General features: G+C 38.6%; 1 protein-coding gene across 3 annotated transcripts in view; it reads left to right on the forward strand.

Annotated features, from left to right (window-relative positions):
* The window catches only part of ARHGAP15 (Rho GTPase activating protein 15), a 321,555-nt gene that overhangs the window by 246,423 nt on the left and 57,004 nt on the right, over window positions 1-18,128 (forward strand). For all 3 annotated transcript variants that reach the window (XM_069021284.1, XM_069021285.1, XM_069021287.1), the window contains exon 12: window positions 14,352-14,486. In XM_069021284.1, the coding sequence (XP_068877385.1) occupies window positions 14,352-14,486 (135 nt within the window). The remainder of the gene's footprint in view (window positions 1-14,351; window positions 14,487-18,128) is intronic.

The raw sequence follows: 18,128 nt of genomic DNA on the forward strand, positions 1-18,128 counted from the left end.
TGGAGAACAAACTAATGCAAATAAAATGAATCAATTGGAATCTGGCTGTGGACCTCGGTGAGTCACATGAAGTGGATTTCTGATATCCTTTATCATCACGCACAGCCAGTGAAACAAGAGTGCTACTGTCTTCTGCTGGCGCGGAGAGTTACCTCAGGCTATACTGAAAAATGCTTTTTTCTTATTTTTAGACCTGAATCAGCCCATGCCAGCAAATGTATTCTTGTGAATACAGATCCAACTTTGTTGTAATGCCCATGGGAAGGCAGTAGTGTAACCTGTTTGGATGCAGCTGCAGACCACCTGTAGAGAAAGTCAAATTAGGGAGAGACCCCACTGTTCTTTGCATTAATGCTTTTTGTGTTGTGGCCTGAATCCCCCTCCCTCCCCCTTCAATGTATCTTTCTCAACTGGGGAGATGGAGAGCACATTTTAAGACCTTCTGTCCATTTAAGGCATCTTGTGATTGAAAGAAGATTTGAAAGACTGTAAAACCTCCCCAGTCACCAATGAGCAATGGTGTGCAAGGAGCCTTAATACTTTTAGGATGACTTTTCCTCCTGGTCTTGCAGGTTTGGGAGGTGTTGGCTTTGTGGAAAGGGCTTAAAGGGCATATTTTTATCTCCCTCAAGTAAACTGCATGTTAGGAAAGTCTCCTAGCTTTGGAATGGAAAAGTGGTTGTCAAGAAGTAAAGCCCTAACTTGCCACACTTTTTATCCCATTGTTTCTAAATAAAAGATGGGCAAACAAAAGGAAATGGCTCAAGTCTAAATGCAGTGCCTGTGTATCCTGAGTATCCACATATAAACAGGCACAATCTCACTGATCTTAACCACACTGAAAGCCCCTTTCACTACAGATTTTTTCTGCGTTCAGGACCCAGGGATAGTTAAGCATGCAAACAACTGGTTTGAGATTGTATGTCCTTAGTATGAGAAGTAGTTTTAGTTAGTTTAGTTAGTTCTCCTGCTATCTCAGCTGCAACTGCCAACACTGCTGGTGTCTGTAGCTTCTCAGCAGACTAAGCTTTTATTCATTTACCAGGTAGCATTTTGTTGCATAGCAATGCAATATTCTACCTTATGGCACATAAAAACTGCCTGCAATGAAAATTTCATGTCATTTCTACTTTTCACCCCATTTCTTCACAGATGAATCCCACTGTTTCACTAATCGTTGACGTACTAGTTAACACAGGCAGAGTTTGTAGATGGAGGTAATGTCATCAAGCGTTGCCTCATTTTAAATTCCTTCCTCTCACTGGTGATATCAATGTTCACTGCAAAGACACTGATGATACTGAATTTAATTGGTATTTATGTGTAGGGTCATGTGTACTCTCAAAGAAGTTTCTGTGTAACTTTTCCCTAATTGAAATTAGATTGAAGTGTTGCTGTGTACACTGCGACTTAATGGTGACAACGTTGAGCCAGCTTCGGAGCTCAGATGCATGGCACGCATCCCAAGAAATCTGCTATGATGCTCCCACATACATCTATGCATATTTTTATGGTACAAGAGACATAAGGTGTGGAAAAGGAGCAGTCTCTTTAAGGGGGATGTGGCAACCCTATCTGCCAGTCATCTTGCCTCTGCTGTTCTATTCCTTTTACAGCCATTCTGCCTGGCTGGTATCTATAACATCTTTACATATGTGTTTAATGGCTGCACGGTGATTAAAACCCAGGGGAAAGGGAGAGGACATGGGAGTCATGGACTGGCAGCACTGGTCCTACGTGGAAATGCTTTTTGGTCTGATTTGGGGGTGTATTTGTCACCTTCTTGTATTTTAAATAACATAATATATGAGCAACCTGGTCTGAAAACCATTCTGGGACTCGGTCTGAGGCTCACAGCTGCTGTGCAATGTGAAGGGCCAGTGCTGATATTGGCTATAACAAAATATCACTACTAAATCCTTATTTTGCACCTTACTTTGACTGCAGACCAGTGCACCCTCTCCTCCCTAATGCTTGTGGAGAGCACAGAAAAGTGAATTCTCACTGGTAGAAGTGTTTTGACTGGGAGTTTAATTTATAGCCGCTCATAGAATTGCAGTGTGTAATAAGCAATGTCCTTGAACATTTTTCATGTGCTTCTAAGTGACTCTTTAAAAAACATTGGTTTCCCTTGTAAAAATCATTAAACTTGTTAAGGAAGAAGCAGAAGTCTGGGTTAGTAGTCATCCCAGTGCTTTAAATACTAGTGGATAATTAGCGACGTGAATAAATTAAATATATTTCAGGTATAAAGTTGAGGAAAATCACCAAATATTAGCAAAGCTCCGAAATCAAACTACTTTGTGTCGCATGCTGTTTTAATGACTGTGGTTTATAAATGTGCATAATTCCAAAGAGATCACATGTTTCACATAATAAAAATTACTGTGACATAAAATATATATTTTCTTAAAAAGTACTTGTAATATCAAAAGGACTGTGAAGTATTAGCCATTTAATACAAATTTATCTTTTCTTGCAGATGATTACATTTTCATTTTAATTGCTCACATTTTCGGTTCTGATCTTAATGTTTTATAGTAGTGAAGACATGCCACAAAGAAAGAAAAAAAAAAGATTTTATTTGTTAGTTAACAGTCTTCAGAAGTCCTAATTTGGCCAATGTGTTCTGCTGCAAAGTCTTGGAATGCTGTCTTGCAGTTTCAAAAGTGATCTTATTTGGCTTCCCAGAAACTATTATGCCTGGAGGATGCCATGAGAACAAGGGCTGCCTTGTTAACAAGTAGAAAACTCTCAAAAACAAGATAGGATCCTGATATAAATCATAATTTAGATGCACAGAGCTATGTTCACAACCACAGTAATGTAATTCATTTACATCTAGTTATTACTTATCTCCACCCGAACTCCGAAGTTCAGGAATGCAGCTGCCTTGTGCCTTGTGACTCGTGGGGGTTAGGGAAGAATGACATCACCAAATTTAAGCACATTACCACGCTGACATAGTGGCACCTTGTTTTCCCTTCCGTGGATAGAGCAGGGATTGTGTGCTACCCCCCATTCTCCCAAAGAATACCTTCTTTCCCCTTTCAAGCAGCTGCTATATGAAGGGTTGCAAATGTCACTTCAACTAATGATGAATGATGCTTGACCCTTGGACCTGTTACTATGAATTTTATGCAATGCTAAATTAATATGAAAGATCTCTGCTAGAAGACTTCAGCTATTATGCATGCAGCATAAATGATATGTTAAACAATCCAAATTTTTTTCTCATAACCATGGTAAAATGCAGAGCTGTTTTAACGTTTTTTGATGTGTATTTCCACTTCAGATTAGTATCTTTTCTTTCTAAAAATATTTTTGGTAAGCAAATCAGTTTGCGAAAAACATTGTCAAAAGGGCAACTGGCCCACATGTCTTTGTTGTTCACGTTTGAATATAATTAATTATGTAAAGCAATAGTTAGTGGGAGCTTAACAATTAGTAGAGTCTGTCAAATAGTCACATGGAAATTACTAACTAATTGAACTACTGGTCTTTTATTGTTTCAGGAAGCAGGACAGAGTGTCATTCCCTTATCTTTTAAATTCATTATTATCGCATATCGCAATTTTTGAGCATGTATGGTTCCTAATAGATTAATAGATAAATAACCTTCCTGGTAATGCCACTGTGGGCAAAAGTGTTTGAAATAAAACCACCTGTTTTAATTAGTATTCAGATTCATGCTGTTAAAAAATGGTAATCCTCTTGCAGTTATACGACATTTTTAAAGCTTTGAATTTCCATCTGTATCTTATATTATGATGTTTCAGGATTGTCGTGAGTTAATTATGTTAACTTTGGAAACATTGCTTGCATTTAGAATGAAAAACTTCAGCTTGAATAGCCAGGAAAGCAGATGCTATCTTTCTTGTCAACTGCTTTGTTGTGTGATGCCTTGAAACTTTTTTATAAGATTCTGTCTCCAAAAGGAAGTATAAATCTCCATTTATTTGAAATGTTGCTCTAATCTAATCAATATTTTAATATATTTCTCATGGGAGGGACCTGAATGTGTCTCAAGGAACCAAAGACATGAAAATCTCTTATTTTATGTTGAAATCCTCCTGTTATTACAAGTCCATTCACAAGACTAATTTGTAGAACAGGAAAAATCCATGTACTATAAAGTTCTAAAATTGTTTGGAAGCATAACCTTGCCCTCCTGTAATATATGCCTGTAAGTTGAGGTGGAATGAGAAGAATTGGAAACATTACAATTGGGATACACATCCAGATAAACCCTGGAAAAGAGAAAGGGAGGCACAAATCAATGGGCAATGTCCCAAATCTGCTCTGGGTTCTACCACAGAGCAAATGAAAATGCAAAACTTGGACGTGCACGTGAGGCAGAGGGAAAGGTGTGAGGTGAGCAAGGATCTGGTGGATGCAGGAGACGCTGCTGTCTCCTCCTTACACGTGAGGCTGTGAGGCTGTGTGGGAAATGCAAAACATCGTGACGCGAGTCACCCGAATTTCATCGCACCCCTTCCCTGCCAAGGAGGAACCACAGGCACTGCCAGGTGTGTTTACGTGTGCCCCCGGGTGTTTATGCATCTCCTGAGGCTCAGTGGGAGAAGGTATGGAAGTGCATGTGGAATTGCACACAGCAGGGTGGATGGAGATATTATTTCAAGCCCACACTGGCTACAAAATTCCAACCTTTCAGTCAAAAAGACCTGGGCAAGGTCTCAAGCGTTGCTGTCTACTCAGCTCTGTATCCCACCAGTCCTGTGATTCCATGGATTTCATGAACACAGGTTTGATCAGACACTTTGGGCTTCCACATCTGCAAAAGCATCCTATTCCTCGAATGAAAGTAATTTTTGCTGTCACAAAAATGTCAATGTTTGTAAGCCAGCACTCTGCAAGAGAAGCTGAAATGTGCAGGACAACCCACGCCTGGATCAGGACATGATACACTGGTGTGGCATCAGAGTGGATGGAACCCTGAAGCTGATGAATTTGTATGAGACAAGTGCACTAAGCGAGAATCTTCCATATTCAGGGTAACATGTGATTCCAAAAGGCATAAAAATATTTGAAAATTCATGTTATTATTAGCACTATTATTATCAAAGGACATTTCTTTAACATTTGAAAGTCCTTCAGTGCACTTGAAGATATATTTGTTTTAGCAACTTATATAATCCCCTCCTGTTTAAAGTTTTGTTTTAAACACATACAATTATCGTCTCATACGCCCTGATTCAGTAAGCACTTAGAAGCATTCCTATCTTTAACAGCATAGCTAGTCCCAGCTAATATCCAGGGAACGGAATTAGAGCTTCAGATATTAGCAAAAAGTAATGCAAATGTGAATTAAGCAACATGGTTTTGAAGTAAGTTGACTGAGGACTTTTTATTCCTTAAAACGAATGTGAAAGTTTGACAAAATATAGAAAAAAATCAAAGCGAGCATTACTGATATTAATAATTATTTTAAAAGTACATAAAGTCGAATAATTTAGTCTGGCAACTAAAAGGAAATAACCTTCCAGTAAGGGTAGTGAAGAAAAATGCTAACAGCTTTGAGGCAGAGCCATCAGCAAAAATACAATGTACAAACATATTTGGATATGTCCACATATATACATCTGTATATATATATATATATATATATATCTATATATATATCTACAAGCTTAAAGATGTATAGAATAAGAATGGTATTATTCTTGGGGTTCAGCATGTAAGCCACATTAACTAACATAGTTTAAGTTCCCTGCATTGCAAAGCATGGCTTTTTCCAAGCTAATAGAATTTATAATTTAAATTTATATCAGATCTTACCAAATTTATGTTCATACCTTTGCCTTTCCCCATGTAACTTTCCATACAGACAAACCTACATCTAACATGGTGCTTTGCTATGGAAAACTGTCACTGCCTCACGTCTGTCCGGGAGGTGAAGTGATATTCCCTGTTCACTATATAACTGGTAACAAATTCTGGTGTTAGGTAACAACTTCAGCCAAATTTTCATGAACTGGACCAGGTGAAGCCTGAATTATTCTTATGACTCAAAAGCAGTCCTGGGTCCTCTGTCTGGGGTTTTTCAAGGCAACTCACTTTATTGCTCATAGAAAAATTAAGTAATTCTTAAAGGCAAGGTGCAAGTATTAAAGCGCTAGTTTGAAAGTACTTAACAAAAGTGTCCTTTCTTTGTGAATAACTTGAATAAAGTGTTTGAATGACCTCTTCCTAACCAGAAGAGAATATAGAGAAGAAATTAAGCTTTATTGGTAAATTAAAGCCCAAATCCCATGGTTGATGAGAGATATGGTCCGTTTGAAATAGTTACAGTTTCAGACTTTCTCTTCTACAATCAGCGGGTGGAGACCAACATAATCCAATTAATTGTAATTCCCTTTTGTGGCACTGGTACAGTGGTGAATGATATAGTAAGTCCATTGAAGTCTTATCTTTGGTCAGATAATCCAAATGGATTCATATTATGAAACAGTCCTTTATAAAAGTTCTGATGAACAGAAGTGTTTTGACTTTAGTGAACCAAAAGATAAATTCTACACAAAATAAAATGTTTTGTCCTTGACATCTACAGGGCTTGTGTGCACCTGATTTCATGTAAGAATACCTCTTTCAGATGCTCTACTTCAAAGAGCCTGTTCATTAAAAAATAAAAACCTAAACTTTTTTCTCTGGACATCCTGAAAAAAACAAGGTGTGAGAACAGAGGTTTACATGTACGGGTAACCCGTTTCCTTGGAAATAGCCCCATCAAAATAAATGGGGTTACAGATGTGAGGAATATATGAATAGCACTTTGATAATTTTTCAGATTTCTATTTTTCTCATAAAACAACAAACTAATACTTCATTGATAATCCTTGTAGCTGTAAACAAATCATATATGTTTGTTCCTTTCTAGTATTGTAGGAGGACTAGGGGAATTGCTTAATTTTAGCTTGAGCTTTGATCTATTTACATTTGGAAGTCATTTACATAAAGGAAGTTATAATGATCTTTATTGTTTTGTTAATTATTTCCTTTGGTTATTGAAACTCACTCACTGAGGCACAAGCTCATTGTTACTGGGGTCAGTCTCAATAATATATTTGGCTGCGTGCAACAAGTCAGGATTGGGTGGTATTCTTGTGTTTTGAATTGTTTTCATGCAGGCCCTTTCAGTTTAACAATCACTGGAGACAGGACTGATTTAATGCATCACTCGTCTGATCCAGTGCTTCATATTTTGTATTTCTCCTTTCCTTTAAAGTTGTCCATAGCAAGCCCACACAACAGCAGAGTGTTTTTGCTTGTAGCATGTTGAAGTCTCATATTTACTAAAGGATATTGAGATGCCATTTGTGGAAGACAACACACTAGACAATATATTGAGGTCAGATCTTTACAGAGTGTCTGAAAAATACTCTTTTCCCAGTTTTTTTTTTTTTTTTTTCTCCCTTAAAGTATCTGGTTGAAATTTAATACAAAGAATTTTTTACCCTTTGGGGTACATTACATATGAAATAATTTATGACCCATGAATCACAAGAAGGCAGTGAATTAGGTTTCAGATAAGTCTGCCAAATATTACAAAACATTGTGTACAGATTTTTGGACTATGAAAAGGCTTTTGACAAGAATGGAAATAGAAGCAGTGTTAGAAACAGCAAGAAGGGGAAGAACAGAACAGCTATATGACAGAATCCTAAAGCACTCTGAGTTAGTAGCACAATTAAAAAGATATGAATATGAGCATATTTTTGAAGTATGAAAATGGGACAGAGAGTCATTGTCCAATTCCTCTCTGTATTAGATCTTGAGAGCCTTCAATTTATTTAAAATGTAGATTTGCGGACACTGATACACATAATTCTGATAAAAGATCTGACTGTAAATGGGGAAGAAAAAAAGATAAAACCTCTAAAATTAGATTGCAGAGAAGCTTACTGGAGAGCAATTACACAATAAAAAAATGTTAATAACAGATTTGAAGTTGGAAGGCAGATATTTACCTTGATTAATGTATGTATACACAACACACAACAAAGAAGAAGATCAATCAAGTCAAAAGCAGAATTCAGAATGGACTTTTCCCTTTGAACAGTAAAATGTATCCTGAAGAATAAGTTACTGATCTAGGCAAGCATTTGGTATTTTTGTTCTGTGGTCATTAGCCCAGTTCAAAATAAGGAGGGAAGAATAAACAGAAAGAAGAAAATAAATTGTGCTTTAACTATGAGGAAGAAGCTGAAGTTACTGTGCAATAAGTGAGTAGAGAGAATTAGATAGAGGGCAGAATCTTAGCACTGTAAGACAAATGTAATTTCCCCTCAGCACAGACATTTGATTTCTGTGGGTAGCAGAAAGTCTGCCAAGCCCCTTCTTGGTGTTCGGGCAGCCTTGGGACGGTAAGAGCTGGGTGGGAATTCCTCTGTGCTCCTTCCTTGTCCCTTTTTTTAAACCCTTGGTGGTACCTGGCTATTTCTCTGGCCCCAAAAGAAAGAGTGATCAGGCCCTGCAGGTCTCTATGCTTGGGCTGTGTCTGCCTGCTCCTACTCTTTGTTTACAAGTCACCTCTGAGAGAGTCTGGCAGAAGTATGTTGATCTGTAAACAGGTGGTCTATTTATTCTTAGGGAGCTTTCAGCTGCATTTTGAGGGGAAATATTCTCTCTTTAAAATCATTCCGTTTCCCATACGGAATACTTGATTCAGCTAAATTTAATGAATTTTAAAAGTACTTGTAATTATAATCCCATCACAGTAATTATTGCTTCAGATCACGATGATAGAATATGCTAAGTCAAAACTAATATCTGTCATTGAAGCCTGTAGCAGGTATTGGCAGTGAATAATGTATGAGTATCTTGGTGATGATACCTGTTTCTGGCTGCCAAAAGTAGTGTCCTTTTAGTACCACTGCACATTTTTATACTTTCAGTTCCAAACAGCAACTGAGAGCATAGAAATTTCCCCAGGGCTGTGGTGTCGCTGGCTGACCACTTTTCCAAACCTTTGAACTCCTCTGCATGCCGTCGTTATGTACCACCCCTGAACTCCTCAGCTGTGCTAGATCTTTTTCACAGAAACAATGAGATAGTTCATCCCTCTCTTACTCTTTGGACTTTGTGGAATTATATGAGGCTGAATGTGACCCCGTGTGCCCAAGTACAGAAATCTTTTCTTTTTCTGGCACAGGCTGGGGTTTAAGTTAGCAGTACATGCCTGTTCCAGCGTGCCCTCAGGTCAGAGAACTGTCATTCTGGGGGACCAGAACAAGCAGCGTTCTGGGTGCACACAGAGATGTTCTGCATTTTAGCTTAAGTTGCTCAGTAATTTGTGCTTGGACTTCATGGAAATGGGCACTCCAATAATAAAGACATGTTCAGGCACTGAAACATCACAGCTTAAATTTTCTGTTAAAAGGGCATGCCAGGTTCCTCCAGCAGAGGAGGAGAAAAGCACACAAGCTTTCTTTTGCTGACTATATCCTTGATAATTCACTAGTGCTAGCATTGGATGGATTCAGACGAGGCTGTTTAGAAATCCATTGCAGACAAAATGTAATGATTTGCTTAGCTGACATTTTCCTTGATTTGTTTAAACACTCTTGGAGGTTTCTTGGAGGAACCATGCATTGAGTTCAGGCAGGTCAATGGAGCTCCCAAACCTAGCAAGGGAGAGAGGAAGAACTCACAAAACTCCACCTGAATGAGGAAATTATTGTTTCACAGTAGTTGAGGCCTTTGTTGTGCTATTTCACAGAAGTTCCAGGGGGTTTATGCACTTTGGAGGGTGTATGTCAACAATGCAATGTCAGGGCAGGATTTACCTCAGCAGAGGAAGCTCAGCATCATGTGCTGTTTCACCAAGGGATTGAACTCCTTGTCACAGACTGAGAAAGAACCTTCACCACCTCACAGCATCCCATTGCTGTCATGTCTCTGGACATCCCTGTGCTCGACTGCTGCTCTAAATTGAGTTTTTGAAAGAAGCTGTTTGCCCAAACAATACCACTGTGTCTCTGCACTGGTGATCAGAGAAGCTGTGGCTTGTAAAATGCAGGTACAGCAATGGAACACACACACACCTTTCAGTGTACAATTTGATATCTGTGCTGTCAGTCATGAGAACAGCCCTCACAAAGGGATTTTGTCATGAAGAACTGTGCTGGTGCAAGTGGAGATCTTCTGCTTGAGTCTGCTCTTTCTCTTTTTTTTCCAGTTGAAGAGTATGAATGATCAGAAAAACATTTTTGATGAATATAACTATTAAAAAGAAAGGAAAAAGAGGTGTCTTCAAATTTCATACAAAGGTTCTTCAAGTTGGAGAAAAAAGCATAAGGACGTTGGTCAGTTGGTCTTTTCCTAGTGTTTGCATGAGGAATTTTCTTTTCCTCCTTCAACCACAGGACTTTGTTTTGGATCTCTCCGTAGTAAAATGCCTATTGGGATGAGTGAGTGCAAAAATTTCCCAGGGTTTAAGCCAATTGGGAATGCTTTATGCACACCCAGCTCTTCTGCAATGATTTTGTTGTGAGGGAGATTGTAAGGATTAGCTAGCAGCGCCACAGAGGACTTTCTCCAGGGGAGATCTCCCTCAGCATACACTGGGGTAAAAACTCCAGTGCTCTGAGGTTTCCCACACTGGAGCTGGGGGTTGACATACCCGAATGCCAACTTTTCATCCCAGTGCTGCTGTGTGCAGCCCCCAGCAGGGAAATGATGGAAAAGGCAGCAATGCCAGCAAACGGATCACAGTATGAGACCCAAAGAGAGCCTGTCTCACCAAAGGCTTTAGAAAGTTTTTTGAGGGCACAACCTCCACAGCAGACCAGGCGTTGCCAGCTGGGTTTGCAGGAGTTGCTTCCCAAGTGATTTGGGGTCATCCATGAGCTGCAAGAATGTGGAATGCTCAAAGTGGGGCAGGACTTCTGAAGGTGGTGCTCTGGCATGTGATGGCAGCATGGGCGAGAGACAGCTTAGAGCTGGGAGAATACAAGCTATGAATTATCTGAAAAGACAAGTGAAGGAGCAGGACTCTCAAATGACTGCATTTTGCTCCTAGAGATTAGTCTACATACCGGGCAGGGCATGTGGTTAGAGGAACCACATCCATTTTCTTTCAAAACTCAGCTCTCTCTACAGCTTTGGTTGATTTTCTTTTTGTTTTTATTTTTTTTCCCTGTCTTTAGCTGATCTTTCCATAGATTACCTTCTTCCTTTTTGAACCTCAGAATGGCACCCTTAAAACCAATGCTGAACTCCTGTTTGGTTCTACTGCAGACATTACAAGTGCCATTAAAAATGTGAATTGTTAAAAAGGCTAGATAATAACACAGCAAAACACACGTTCCCTTCACAAATGTATTATATATTGATTTTTTTTAAACTAATAACCTTGACAAGTGCCCACACTCTTTTTTTTCCCTTAATGTGGTCTTTATATTTTCAGCCTGAGTATTAGCATAAATTTTATGGGATTTTCTGGGCATATTTGTGTCTGTATCTAAGATATATGATATCAACTGGCAGTGATGGTTGAACTAATCAAATGCTACTGACAAGTTAAAGCAAATTTTTAGGACTGTGAGATTTTGAGCATCTTCCCAGATACAGTATCTCCTGACTGAAAGCAGTCCTTGACTGTCAAGTTTAAATACCAGATTAGGGACTTAATCTTTATGTAAGCAAAACACCCCAATAAGAAATATGTCTGAGTAAAGCCAAAAAGCCAGGTCCTCGCCTTAAACCCAGCCTGAAATGTGTGTGTGTGTTTGTTTATGGCCCTATCGCCATGGCATGCGAGAGATTCCAACCAGTGGGAACCAAATGAGAGTCTTAGACTCAATGGACTTCTATTTGCTTTTCCTTTTTTTTTTTTTTGCCTTTTTTTTTTTTTTTTTTTTTGACTTGGCATTTGTTCCTTCTAGCAAACATTTTTGAAAACTCTCTTATTGCTAGAGGGAAAATTGACACCCTTTGCTTTCACGATGATACATTCCTAACACGTTTCCTTGAAGAGCTGGAAATGGTGCAAAAATCTGGTAAGATAAGTCTCTATAAAGCCTTAGAAGTCAAGCATTCCACTTTAGACATTTAAGACAAATGCATGGCAAAAACAAGTTGTGTTTCTTTTTTTTTTTTTTTTAAGGTTTCTACTTAAAGTTCTGTGCCAAAGCTACAGTACTTATACATTTTCTAAATGTGTTTTAAGCAATAAGTTGTACAACATTTTTAGAACATGTGTTAAGCTATTTCTCTAAGAATGAAGCTCTTAACAAAACATAAGCACTCTGCATGAGATCTTAGCAGCAAAGTGCTTAAAAGATAAAGTAAGAATTGGTACCATGGGAAGAACACCAGCTGTAGAGCACACAGGTCCATTATGAGAAGTATGGTAGTGGGTAGGGAGAAAATGATTTAATCAGGAGTAAAACCAATTTTATTATAAGGGCACGCAGGGGGTGTGGCACCATAGTGAGAGGGACATTTCAAAATATCTGACAGATTTCAACAATGTGAAAACCCACCCTGTTCTTTAAAGTGACAGTAAACCCCATCAGGTCTCTCTTTTTGATGCTATTGTTAACAGTTGACTGTTTAAAGCTGGCCTGCTAAGATGCTGTCGATCTAGTTCAATAGTGTGTGGCAAAATAAAAGGCTAATTGTTGAAATACGATCAATCAAATATGATCTCAGAGTCTAAAGAAGATCCCCTCTGGTAACTCATTTGAGATCAAATCATTACTTTTATGATTGAGGTAATTGAATGGGAAAAAAAGAAAGAAAGGGGGAAAAAAAAAAGAGGCTTGAAACCAAAGAAGCAAGCAAGACATCTAAATGAAATGCACAAGTCTGCCTTTGTTCCAGCTTTGTCTCACGTTACTCCAAGTTAAGGAACTGGGTCCGTTCTTTATTTGTATACATCCCCCAAATCCAGAAATTTTGAAAGCACTTAATAACATTTATTAAATAAAAATTGAAAGACAACTCCATTTTGAATAAGATTTTCTGCCTTTCAAGTAGAGAAAACCATTACAGCACCGGGATCCAGAATTGTGGGTGTCCATGTGTCTTCAATGATTTTACCATTTTGTTTAGCAACAGTTCAGTAAAGAGGCTGCTCTTGAAGCCAGCTGAATTGCTACACATGAAATTTCAGTGACATTTAGTAAAACATTTCAGGACTATGTTGCTTCAAATTAAATTTGTTCAGCAGTGTTCATGGTTGGTCCCCGATTTACATTCAGACTGAAATTTTCTAAAAGAGAAAATCATAGCACATAGGGGGGAAAAAAAGCAAACTCCATTTTTGGAGTAACAGAACTTGGAGAAAGTGTGTGTCATTTTGTGTCATTTTAATTTGGACTAATAAGGATTTACTCTTTCCTCGAGTTTTATATGGATTATGATCTCACTGTTTATTATGTTCTAACAGTATCACTCTTCTAGAATTAAAAAGAAAAAAAAAAACACAAAAAAAACCTCAAAGAAAAATAGAATAATCATCCAATCTTGTTTTATTTTTATTAGAAACTCTATTTTAGCATTTAGTTTCTTTTATATTTAAATTCCTTAGCTCAGTCAAGCTTCAAAAGAAAACATTTTTTTTTTGTTTGCAAAACAGTTTTGGAGGCACTTGTGGTTTGTCTTTAGTGTGTTATCATTTTTGACAGCTTTGCATAGCCTAGGTAGGCCAACAGGGGTCTGTCTAATATTGTTGCTGGGCAAATCTTCCTCCCAGAGATGAAAACCAAACAAAATATTTTTGAAGCAGTAAGAAGGAATTAATATCCTTTTTCTCACAGTCCTCTATTCCTTGCTGACATTACATTCAGGCAAAAAAAAAAGGAGAAAAGCGTTCCCCATTATTCCCTTGTACATAGCAAGGCTAACACATGTAAAGCAATAACTCATTTTCTATTGCCATGTTTAGCATATGTCTCCTGTTGGCTCTGCAAGGCCTTTAGGCCGGTCCCTTGAGCCGTCCATCGTTGGCAACTCTTAGCCCCTCGGCCTCAAAACCAAATAGCTTTGAATCATGTTGAGCTGTGATGCTAATTTTCATACTGATGCATTATGGGAATAAATGTATCTGACATACTGTGTCAATGGTACTGTCTCTTTGTGTCTCTTGTTTTTTTGTTAGCTGCATTCCTACAGATGGTATTCCATTGAAAATGTTCTCTTCCTACAAAAAAAAAAAAAGAAAAAAAAAAGGGGAAAAAAAAAAAAACATGCACAGCACCAAACCTCTAGGTGCAGAAGGCTGTTAACGGTTGCTGATGATAGTAGGCAAACATTAACATAATAATTAGTGTCTTGTAATTGTTTCATTAAAACCAGTTGTTCCATTTCTCCTCGTGTTTTCCCAGAAGAGAAGCTGAATTTGGACGACAGCCAGTGGGAGGACATCCACGTTGTCACCGGAGCACTCAAGATGTTTTTCAGAGAGCTGCCTGAGCCGCTGTTCCCATACTGCTTCTTTGAACAGTTTGTGGAGGCGATAAGTAAGTACATCACATACAGTAGCAGCTAGTGAAATAGCCTGTTATATAAAAATAATAATAAACTTAAAAATGGAAGAGCAGGGGCATCTCAAATCTGGCTTACCTTCCATTATCCATGATCCTGTCTTTTTATTGTTTTTGACTGCCTTTTATCTCCCACAGCATTTAGGTATTTAACTGGAGAGAATGAAAGAAAAAAAATATCAAATTATTGATCTATAAATTTTGTCTCTGCAATTTGACTGTAGTGCCTAAAATGGTTTAGGAAAGGAATTAAAATGTGTATGTGTTCAAAATATGCTAGGCTGATAATCCATGTATCCCCAAACACAAGAGAGAGGCTAATAATTGTGAATCACGTTAGAAGGGGCTGTCTTTATGTTAATCAGAATGAAATGCGTGTGTTTTGTTCCACAAGGTTGCAGACTCTTGCCTTGCAGTGATCACAAAAAGAATGCAAAAACATTCATGTTCTCATTTTCATATCTACCTTTGCTTGATTATTATTTTTTTGTTTAAAGTTGGCAGGCAGCAAAAGTATTTTCAAAGTCCCAGGCATTTATTCCGTTCCACGTCTCTGTGGTTTATGTGCTGCAAACCCTCCATTGTAGTTAATATATGCAGGTGCATTTTGTAAAACTGTATCGGCTTGGAAAAACTTGACAAAAAAACCCAGTGATTTGGGGGTTTGCTCCCATTGGAAAGGGAGGGGAGGGAGAGGGATAGCTTAAAGGGAAAAAGCCAAGTAGGAGATTAATTAAAGATCCAATAGAGAAAATCTCTAGGAAAAAAACAAACCCAACAAAGTACTCAGAGGTCTGATTTCTGAGTGATGGGCACACATATTTGCCATTGCTGTTAATGAGAGCTGGGTGTGCACATGCGCAGCTGTCAGGGAATACGAAACCCTTAATGTACAGCTCACTTTGATTTTATATTCATAAGAGTCTTTAGTTCAACTAAAGCTTTTCAAGACCCAGCATCAGATATAATGAGGTTAAATACATCTCACAAGATCCTTCCCTGCTCAGTTATTTGGAAGTGCAGTGCTGCTAAACGCACGACGTAAAGAAATGCATTACCTGAAATTTACTCCTGGCAGCTCACTTTCTTCTCCTTCCAAAGGAAATCAGGGGGGGGACATCATCTCTCAATTTAAGTTCCTGTTGCACAGCATCTGCAGTGCTGAGAGGGAGAAACAATAAAGAATTTCTTATTATTCAGCTTCTGGTATGCCTCAAGATAAGATGCTCATTGAAGCACCAGCACCTGAAGATGCCCTTCAGGTGGTTTTCCATCCATCTGCTTTGCCCTCTTGGAAAGGAGTAGATGAGGGATTCTCAGCCAGCTCATGGGGCGTAGCCTGGCAGGTCATCCACACCTCCTATGAAGCTAATTCTGCAGTCCAATATTTGATATTGAAGAAGAACTTCTTTATGTCAAGGGTGGCAGAGCACTGGAACAGCTGCCCAGGGAGTTCATGGAGTTTCCCTGTCTGGAGACTCTTCTGTCACCTGCTCCAGGTGACCCTGCTTTGGCAGTGGGGATGGACTGGAGGATCTCCAGTAGTCCCTTCCAACCCCAACTATCCTGTGATTCTGTGATCCATCCTCTGCCATCACAGTCCACCATCATACTGGTCTTCTGGGGCTAAACATATTTATCCTCCCCCTTATCCCTACTTTTATTGCGTGTTGGGGCATGTTTTGGCTGTGCAAACACTACTGTATTCTGAAGAAAGTTATCAGGACACCATGATCTCACTTCTGTTGTCTTCTGCCCTCATCCTCTCTGCTAGTGTCCAAGTCAGGGTGATTTGACGTCTTTTGGTGGCCCAGTGGGGATGTTTTTGATAGTGGAAGTACCAGGTAACCGGCTGCAGACTTGAGAATTAAGTTTGAAAGCACATCAGGAAGAGACTGTCTACTAAAGCATTAATATTCATGAGTGAGAAATTAATGTCCCTTTCTGCTATTTGAACTATTATTAATTCTTATTATTATGATTTTGAGAGCCATTATACACATTGATAGGCTAATGAACAGTCATTTATAAAGAGATTTTCAGACAGTTTATTCCTAGGAAGGAAATGCTAGCACTCTAAGATGTGCCTTGCACTATTTCAAACCCCTAATTCTTGTTGCTTGCTTTACTGCACATCAGGGTGATTTCTACCTAATGCAACTGTCTAAAGTAAGCTACGATTTCCAATCAATCTTCTCTTTATTTGGCCTTTACTGCCATAGGATCTACAAATCCGTATTCTTACCAACTCTACTTAAAAAACGTCTATAAACAACAATTAGGTGTTTTCAGTGGTTTTGGAGCTCTTCTGTATGTTAATAGTCCTGAGGCAAAATAAAAAAATCTCTTTTCTCCAGTATCATTTCCATTGCAGATGATTCTTTGGCTACTTGTGCTAATTAATTTGCCTGGTCAGTACTGAGCCGCTAGAAAATTTCCTTTCTCCAGTTTGTTGTAAAAAAGAGACTGTAGTATCTGATCCTCAAAAATTAGAATTATTAGCATGCAGGGATGGGTGTGCATTACAGTTAGAACAATGCCAGAAAGAAAGCAACTTGATCCCCAGATTGCCACGGTGATCCCTGCTCCACCACTCAAGACCCCCTTAGTCAGAGCCTTGCATGGGTTAAGTAAGATGAAGGGGTCTAAAAACCTACCTGTAGTAGGCAGTAACAAGTTCCCAATAACATTTATGGGGATGTAGACATTTAGCAGGAGTTTTCAGGAGGAATTAGAACCCAAGAGGTGCAATGGACTCCTTATGCTGATATTATTGTAAAGACTATGTGGAAAAAAGTCCATTGCAAGCTTAGTATCAATTTTCCTGGATGCTACTGCCATTTCAATTATGTCCACAGGAACAAAACTTTACAGAACTGTGTATTAGGCAAAGCACTTGCTCTCCACCTTCAATTTCCCCTGCAAATAACTTTAGATATGGCCATACTATTAGAACAATTTAGATATGACCAGAATATTAGAAGATAATTCAGTATAGTACAGAATCTTGGAATTCTGCTTGCCAAGCTGAAGCTGGATAGTAACTGTCCATACAGCTTATATCAGAGAACTTATAAATGATAAATGGAAGGCCATGAAACCTCTGGCCCAATACTAATTTTGTTCCTTAAGATTTGGAAAGTAGGGTGGTTTTGTTTTGCTTTTTTTTCCAACGACTTTTTCTAGTATCACTGGCAAGTCATTTTGTGTTATTTTGGATGAAATATGCACTTCTAAAGTGCGCCCAAATGCTGCTATGAAGTCAGGTTCAGCCACACTTAGATTACTCAGTACCACAAATAGTTCTATTGATTTTCTGGAAGATCAACAGATTGTCTGCAAGTAAAATTGTGCTTCATGTGAGTAAGGTGGTAGAAGTGCCAATAACTGAAACAATCACCTTATTTACAGAATTCAACCCTCATGGCCATACAAACTTTTGACAGGACTTCAGCCCCTAAAACCTGCCCCTAAAATCTGTTAGAAATGTTAACAGGTAAATGTGCTAGCTGATTCTAAATCTTTATTTTGATTGAACTAGTTTCCTTGAAATGTCTCAGGCAAAGGCATTGAGAAAAAGAAATTTGTCTACTACAGTCTCTGCGCACTGATGGCTGA

This window comes from Aphelocoma coerulescens, chromosome 7 (genome assembly GCF_041296385.1).
Source record: "Aphelocoma coerulescens isolate FSJ_1873_10779 chromosome 7, UR_Acoe_1.0, whole genome shotgun sequence".
Classification (NCBI taxonomy): domain Eukaryota; kingdom Metazoa; phylum Chordata; class Aves; order Passeriformes; family Corvidae; genus Aphelocoma; species Aphelocoma coerulescens.